At 56.0% G+C, this 8,586-nt stretch overlaps 1 protein-coding gene across 1 annotated transcript in view; it reads right to left on the bottom strand.

Annotated features, from left to right (window-relative positions):
* WNT2B (Wnt family member 2B) overlaps window positions 1–7,828 on the bottom strand; it is a 16,100-nt gene extending 8,272 nt beyond the window's left edge. Inside the window, exon 1 of the mRNA XM_015650972.2 lies at window positions 7,494–7,828. Within this exon, the coding sequence (XP_015506458.1) occupies window positions 7,494–7,657 (164 nt within the window). The 5' untranslated portion in view covers window positions 7,658–7,828. The remainder of the gene's footprint in view (window positions 1–7,493) is intronic.
* Between the last annotated feature and the right edge of the window lie 758 nt (window positions 7,829–8,586).

Genomic DNA, 8,586 nt, shown 5'->3' with positions numbered 1-8,586 from the left:
GGCTGGGCTGGGCCGGGCTAGACCGGGCTGCGGGGCCGAGCCGCTGCTCCTGCCCTCCCTCCTCGCTTCCCCCAGCAGAGGCGGGGGATGGACACCCCACCTTCCAGGGCTTTGGAGCGCTGCTGTCTCCCTGCCACCCCCCTGGTCCCTGCGAGCCGCGGGGATGCTCCGGGGGCTGCGGGAGCTCGTCCCGGGGCCCGGGGAGCAGGACACGGCCGTCATGCGCCGCCTTCCAAGCTGTTCTTCTTGCGGAGAGTCTGCTGACTTCGGCTCTTGTAAACAAGGAGAAACCTAAATTGCTTCTAAGATAAACATGCAAATCAGAGGCAGACGCATCTATTTACTTGGTAGCGTGCGGGCTGGTCCCCGTCCCGCGGCTCTGTGCTGGATGGCTCCGGCTCCTGAGCCTCCCCCAGAGCTCGCCCCGGCTCCTGCCCAGGGCACAGCCTGCACAGCTCGGAGCTTTCCACGGCCGCTCCTCCCTGCCCGTGCTCGCAGGGAAATGCCTCTTGGAAAATGAGGACTTGAAGAAAGAAATTAATGTAATGGGAAATGGTAAAACTACGTGGAATCAGAAACTGTCCCGTTGCTCTTCCATAATACCAAGGTGTTCCTGCAAAATGAGTGCCCTAATTTAGTTTCCAATTAAATTTATGCTGCTTTAGCTAAGACTTGATTTTTCACCATTACATAAGGCATTGGAAAACCTATTTGAACATGACTTGATCTTAAAAGGGAAATCTTTGGATTTGCCATTCTCAGACAAATCAACATTCAAGTGCTCTGAATTAAAACATCTGCTTGAAACGTTATAAATTCCCATTGTGGGTTGCATTAAAGGCGCAGATTTAAATCTGATTAATAAAAACTTAACTAAAATCACTGACACAGCTTTATCTGGGAGAAGGATGTCTGTGCAAGCAGCTCAGGTGATGCTCAGGATCCAGGTGTGAGGAAGCTCACGGAGCCCACAGCTGGTCCTTGACACACAGAGAACCAGTGCATGAGGCTCCCTCACTCGTTAATGCCACTCATTCATGGAGAGAGAGTTTGTGGGTGAAAACTCGAGCATCCCAAAACTTTGCCAGTAGTTTTCATCTCCTTGTTTGGTGGCAGAGCTGGGTGGGAAGAGGAGCATGGGTGGACACGGAGCCCAGGGCCAGGAGAAGCTCTGGCCAGACACAGCACCGTGAAGCCCTTCAGCACGATGGCTTTGAGGTGGAGGGATGCTCCCTCCATCAAAGGGTCTCCACAACGGCAGCAGGCTGGGCTCTGACATCCCAGGGAATGCTTTTCAGATGGAGACTTTGTCCTTCCTGGCACAGCTGCTCCCTGCCAAGTGCAAGGTGTGCTCAGCTGGGGTAAGACAACCTGGAATCCTCAGCCGTGTCAGCTCCTCCCAGAGCTCTGGGCAGTCTCTGCTTCTGAGGTCTGAAAAGAGCTCTGAGGCTGAGCAGAGAACATGGTCTGGCTTCTTGGTGGCATCAGAGGCTGCTGGAGTCCATCCCCAGGAAGAGTGATTCCGTTCCCCATTGCTCTGTCCTCTGACAGTCCTGAAGGATCAGACTGAGATCCAAACTATCCTGGCTTCTGCTCTCTCCCCATCCACTGAGTCCTCATGAAATCTGTATTTTGGAGGGAGGCTGGTAAGCCATGGGCAGCTACTGGAGACAGCTTGTGCAGGTCGGATCAAATCCAACATCCCTGCCTCTTTGCCTGCTAAAGAGCAAATTCCACCATGCCTGGCAGCATTTCACCTCCTCGAGTTCTTTGCATTCTTCCCAAGGATGCTGCACCTTCCCTCCCCTGCTCTCCCTGCTGTGGCAGACAATTTACAGCCAACTGCCAAGCACTTTGGGTTGCAAGGTGCTATACACATCTGAGACATTATTTTAGTGTTACAAAGCCTGAGTATTTTATTAAGCCCCACTGGGAACAGGGCCATCCTGGCCTGCTGGAATTGTTAACGCCTTTGAGTGATTAATAGTCCTAATTTCCTCACTTAGAGCCACTACTCTGCATGTTGAGAACCTTAGTCTCACTTCAATAATTTTTAATATCATAATGCTGAGCCACTACCAGTGCCACTCAAGGGACCTATTTTTCATTTTCTGCACCATTATCTTTCTTTTCCTTGTGCATCCCTCTTTTAAAGCTGTCTGCCTTCAGATCCTGGTCAGAGTCCCCTCTCTGGTTTTCCTGCACCCCGTGTAGTCACTGGGATGTAGTTTCTGTGAGGGCTGAAACACTGTGGTCCTGGGGAGAAGGAGCAGGTGGGTGCTGTGGTCTGCTGTCCCCTGGGCAGATGTGGGAGGCTTTCCTGCTGGCATCTCACATGACAGTAACCTGAAAATTGAGGTCTGAAAACTTTGGCCAGTGCTGGGTAAAAGCTGTTCCTCAGGGACATTGCTGGTGGTGGATGAATATAAAAGAATTGTTCATTAAAAATACGCTTTACCCTTAAGGACCAGTTTTTTTCTCCCCAGATCTCAAAGTCCTTTGCTAAGAGGTGGGAGGTAAGATAGCCTCTGATAATAAAGCTGGATGTATGATTCTCTTTTGCATGGCACCTCCTGTGTGTTGGGTGTCAGCTGCTCCAAGAGGAAGCTCTGTTTCCATGGGCTCTGGCCCAGCACAGATCTCCTCATGGCACCGCTGAAATCACTTTTGGTAATGGTAAAAGTTAACGAGTTTGGAAGAGCAGAAGGATTTTTTCCTGCTGCATTTCTTTCTGATTTCCCATAGGTGTAAGTGACCCTAATGAAAAATGGACTAAGCAGCACAGTTAGGATTATTGTAACGGTGCAGAGTGCCTGAGAGAACCCATCTGTTCCACCCACCCTAACCAAGAACACCAGGGCTGCTGCAAAGGCCACGGGGTTCATTCTCCATCAGTCTGACATTACTTTAAAACTTATTTTTCACAGCATGGATGCCTGGACAGCCAGAGCAGCAGAGTGCCTCAGGATAAAGACTTCCTGGTCACTGACCTCCTGCTTTTATTGCCATGCAAAGTGCTCTGCAACAACAAACTGACAGCCGGGGCAAACACCCCGGGGATCTCCGTGTCCCAGGAGCTGCACGTCCTCTCTCCTTGGAGGTGGCAAGTTCTGCTCCTGGAAATTTGTCCCCTGTCCCCACGAATTCAGAGGGACTGGAGCTGGATGCTTTAAGGTCCCTTCCAACCCATTCTGTGATTCTACAGTTCTGTATCTTGCCTGCAACTGTGCCAAGGCTGAAAGGGTGAAGAGCTGAGCGGCAGCAGAAGCAGAGGTGGCACAGGCAGTGGCTCACCCACAGCACAGGATGGGCTCTCAGCTATGGACACACAGCCTGTGAGACCTCAGAGCCCCCACACAGCCTGTGAGACCTCAGAGCCCCCACACAGCCTGTGAGACCCTCTGGGAGCGAAGCCCTCGGGGGCTGCTGTGGGTGTGCCCAGCTGAGGCTGGCACGGAAGGGAGGAGCAGCACCCCCGCGCCCCAGAGGGTTCCGTGGTGGGCTCTGGAGCTGCTCCATGCAGCTGTCTTTCCCTTGGCATAATTTCAAACATTCCTATTTATGCTATTTCCCCTCCCACACACCTTAGCATGATGCCTGCTTAAACGAGCCTCTCTCTCTCTCCTATATCCTGTATCCACATACGTGGGGCTCCATTTTTCCACCACCACTCCCTGAACCTGGACCATGAGCAGCACTGGTGTCACAGCAGACATACATGGCAAATCCTGCAGAGGAACAGCAGTGGGAGTGCAGCCAGCAGCCCATGGTGGTTGGGTGGAATGTCCCCTTCTCCATCTGCACGGGGGTGTCCTTGCCAAGCCCTTGGCCAGGGCCCAGCACCGTGTCCAGGGGTTGCTCTAGCACAGAGGGAGACACGGGCAATCCTGCTTCACAATTTGCCCTTGGCATGTTTTCCATGCCCATAAACACACTCCACCTTCCCTGGCCAAAAAAGGGAGCTGGACCATGACAGCTGCCTGACTCTGGACTGGTCATCCCTCAGAATCCCCATACAGGCATCACACCCTGGGACGCAGCAGCTCTCCTGGAGCCTGACAGCACCAAGGGTAGCCCCATGTGGTTGCTGGGCTCCCACACACTCTCCAACCCACACCCAAACTCGCAATCCTCTTCCTTCCACAGATTTGTTTTATCTCTTTGGGAGCCTGATGCCTCCCATCTGTTCCAATGCCAGATGAAATTAAATATTTGTAGTTTCCAAGGGCTGTGGTTAGCAATAAACAAGTTTGCTAACAAGGGTTTGGTATGCTGGGGAGCTGGGGGGGTCTGTGTGGGTTGCAGGAGAGTGGGTGTGTGTGAGGGTGGGATGCAGGGGGATGTACAGGGCTTTGTGTACATTTTTCTTTAACCAAACCTTTAATTTCAGAATGGCTTTCCACACCAGAACAGCTCGCTGGGCTCTCAATAGCGAGTAAACTCTACTTAGTTATTTACACCAAGTTTGTTTATTACACAGTTTATGTTTATAAGCAACATTTGTCTAATCTCCCAAATCTTTCCAAAGGAATTTCAGAGGCCGCTTTTGGGGTCCGACGGCCTCTCCCGGCGCAGCCCCGGCAGCCCCGACCACGCTCTTCTCCCTACCCAGCACATGCAAGTGGAAACGGGATTTAGGGATTTTCCCCTTGCATTCCTTCTTAATTTCTGTCTGTGTTTCAGCTGGTATTTTGTTGCTAAGTAACACTTTGGAAGCATTTATGCAAGGGTGCTGCTGCCCGCAGCCACCCCGCTGTCACTGTTAGTCACAGTCACCGGCCACAGCCACACAGGCCACAACCACAGTGTCCCCAAGCTGTCCCCTCCGAGCTCTGAGCACGTGCACACGCACACCCACAGCCACTCTTTGGGATGCCAAAGTTCACCAATTCCTGGCGTTGATGTGAGGCGGTTGGGCCATGCCTGACGTCACTGAAAATTAATAATTTGCAGTTGTTTAGAAGAAACATTTGGTTGATATTTCCTTTCCGTGTACTGTGATCAGAGTGGACCCAGTTTTTCCTATTAAACTACTTAAAAAGTTGACTCTGAAAATGAGAAGCATTTCCTCTAGTTCCAGAAGTTTATTGTGTGTGAATCCCTAGAAGAATTTGGCAATAATAATTAAAATAAGGAACGATGATGTACCACCAAATGTATTTACTGTAATATTAGTGGTGCTAAAGATGTGCTTGGAAACCTATGCAAATCACTGAATAACTTTTTCCCAAATCACAGCTGGTTGAAACCATTTTCAGTGAAACACAATTTCATCTAAACACTCTATTTTATCAGGACTGACATGTCCAACACATCAGTGCTTGGTTCGATTCAGGCTTTTCTTAGGAATGTTCTGCTTTCCAGAAGAGAAAGTTCAATTGAAAGTGTGAATCCTAAGAGTTTAATCTATTCCATTTCTAATGGTTTTTGTTTTAGAAGTCGTGTATTTAAGGTCCTTGGGACCAATACTGCTTGGCAAAGGTGTCCAGAGGGATTTTTCCTGTCTGCCCCGGGAGCTCCCCAGGGCTGCCCTGCTCTCCTCTCCCCTCGAGCTGCCAGCCAGGGACTGCCCGGCAAGCTGAGAGCACAAACTGCTGTGGGAGCTAAATCTAGCTTCCTCCAAACAAGCCACAGCTACTGAGGCTTAAAACGTGGCTGGTTTTCCTCCTGCTTGCTGGGAAGCGCCACACGCTTGGAATGAGGGCAGACCACAGCGGAGCCGTTGTGGGGAGAAGTGGGGTACGACAGCAAGGGAAATAGGTGCTTTTAACTCTCCTCCTAAAGAAGGAATTTTCACCCTTCAGGCATCATCCCCGTGTGCTACCAGAACTGCCCATCTCTGGGCAGATGATGCTGTGACTACTCCATTCCTCCTTTTCTTCCAGCTCTAACAAACTCCTTCCTTCCTTCCTTCTTTCCTTCTTTCCTTCCTGCCTTCTCAGCTTTTCACATTTTATCAACCTCACCTTGCTGTCCTGCCCTCACCTGTCCTGCCGGGTTGGGGCAGAGCTGGCTCTGGAAGCCAGGTCAGCGCTTGTATCAACCTGAGACTCCCCAGCACTGACTCATTTTCTCTCCCAGCGATTCCAGTTCCCCTCAGCTGACCAGGCTTCGGGAAAGCTCCTCTCGCCGTGCCTGTGAACAGCCTTGCTCTTTCTACTTTCCATTTGCCCCTAAAGCATTTTCTGGTCTCTTGAAGAAGTTGCTTTTGTGCTTGGCTGCCGCCAGCTGCCCTGTCCCCTGAGCTCCGCGCTCCCTCCCAGCCCCACAGCTTTTCCAGCCGCCTTTCTCAGCCTGGAATGGCTCTTCTAGCAAAGGCAGCCCGGCCAGACGTGCTCTCAAACTCCGGGAATACTTGTCCTATCTGCATGTGCTCCCGGTCCCTTACAGAATGCTCCACGGTAGCTGAGAATTTCCAGAAACTACTTTTTTCTTTCAGTGGCAGATGGGTTGAATTTGATTAAGTTTTGCCTCATCCACCGTGATCTGTTAATGATGATGAGATTGGCATGGAAAACACTGTTTTCCACAAGATTAGAGAGGACTTTTAAGGGTGGGGGACACTGAGAACTTTTCTGCAGCCAACTATTTTTTTTTTTTTTTAATCCTCCAGTGTTGCTGAACTACCGAAACAGCCCAGGGTCTCTTGGAAAACTTCTCGATCCTTGTTTTCCTAATTACTGTTATTCTGCATAGATGAATTTTCATTGTTACACGGACCGGGGCAGGAGGAGACTAATTTCCAGAAGGTTTTTGTTATGGCGTCATTTCTGTCTGTTACAAAGCCTCATCTTATCTAAAGGAAGGGGGACATCAACTTCTTCGCTTCCCAGGAGCAAAGTAATAAAGCGGTGCAGGGAAGAGCGCAGCCCGCGGGGATGGGAGCTCCGGCGGGGTCAGGGTGGCTCAGGGGCTCCAAGCGGCCGTCGCTTCCCCCTGTCTAAACCGCGGCTGTCAGAGGTCCCGACAGAACCGGAGGTCCCTGAGGCGAGTCCCATCCCCAGGGAAGGAGCGGCGGCATTTTCGGGGTGCCCGTGACCACCGCGGTGACGGCGCCCGAGGGAAGACTCGGAACCGGCCCCGGGGCGGTTCCGTCTCCGCCGCTTCACTCGGGCCGCCGCTCCGCTCGGGAGTCCGGGAGCGGCACAGGTGGAGCCACGGGGAGCCCGCAGAGCCCCGGCCGGTCCTCGCCGGCTCCCACGGCCGCACGTCGGGCTCCGGCTCCGGCTCTGCGGGGCTCGCGGCGCTGCCGTCGGCGCTGCCCCCACCCGCAGTCGTTCTTCCCCGTCTCCATCCCCATTCACGTCCCCACCCTGTCCCCGTTCCCGTTCTCATCCCTATCCCCCATCCCCGTCTCCATCTCCATCCCCGTCCCTCGACCGCGCCCCACGCACTCCCCGGTGCCCGGGGTGGCCCGCGGTGGCCCGGGGTGGCCCGCGGTGGCCCGGGGTGGCCCGGGGACCGTCGGGTCGCCGTCGCGGGGTCTCACTCACCACCACGAGGAGTCGGCGCGGGGCGTCAGGGCGAGCAGGAGGAGGACGAGGGGAAGGCAAAGCCGGGGGGCCGCGCCCGCCGTCCGAGGGAAGGCTCCGCACTCCGCACGCCCGGGGGCCACGGCAATCCCAGGAGGCGCTTCCAGGCGGTTTGGGCTGAGCATATCTCTCCGGGGCGGGGTCCAGATGGAGAAATGACCGGGGAAGGGGGTCCTGCCCGCTCTCCCCTCGGGGCACTGCCCGTCACGGCCCCGCGGCGCGTCCGCCGGCTCCGCGCTGCTGAGCGAGCCCCGGCTGGGCCCCCGCGGCCGGGCTCATTCTGCTGCGGGGGGCGGCGGGGGGGCTCCCCCGGGGCTGCGGGGCGCTCAGCGGGGCCGGCGGCTCCCGAGCGGAGCGGGGCGGGCGGCGAGGCCGGGCCGGGCCATGGAGGTCCTTGCGCGGAGGGCGAGGGCGCTCTGGGGATGGGAGCGCGGGGGCCGCGGCCAAATATTGCCGGCGCCCGCCGTGCTGCGGGCTCTCATTGGGCAGAGTCAGAGACGCGGAGCCGCCGCTCCGGCCGGACCGACCCCCGCCTCCCCGAGGGCACGTCGGACAGCCCCCTCCGGGCTCCTGCCCCCTCCGGGCTCCTGCCCCCTCCGGGTTGCTGTCCCCGCCGCCCCTCACCGGAGCCGTCCCGCACCGCAGCCGCTCCCACCGCCGCTCCCGCACCCGCGGGGATGCTGCGCGGAGCCGCCGGTCGCGGCCGCCCCGTCGGGGCCCTCCCGGGGAAGGGGCTCAGCTGCCCTGCGGGATGCGGGGTGAGGGATCCGGGATGCGGGATCGGGGTGCAGGGGCTGGGGCCGGCTCCGCCCGCGCTCGGCCCCGCCAGGTGTCACTGCTGGGTGGAGAAGCGCAGGGCGAGCCGCGCTCCGCGGGGCCCCGCGGGGCTGTGTCCGCCCGCAGCAGCGCCCCGGGGCGGGCAGCGCACGGAGATCGGCTCGCCAGGAGCTGTCGGCTCCGGTGCGGGGCTGCCGGGAGGATCCCAGCCGTGGGGCGGAGGCGGTGAGGACCCCACAGATGCCCGGGGACCTGCAGGTCTGGGGCACAGCGACAC

This window comes from Parus major, chromosome 26 (genome assembly GCF_001522545.3).
Source record: "Parus major isolate Abel chromosome 26, Parus_major1.1, whole genome shotgun sequence".
Classification (NCBI taxonomy): Eukaryota; Metazoa; Chordata; class Aves; order Passeriformes; family Paridae; genus Parus; species Parus major.
This window is presented reverse-complemented; position numbering and strand designations above follow the sequence as displayed.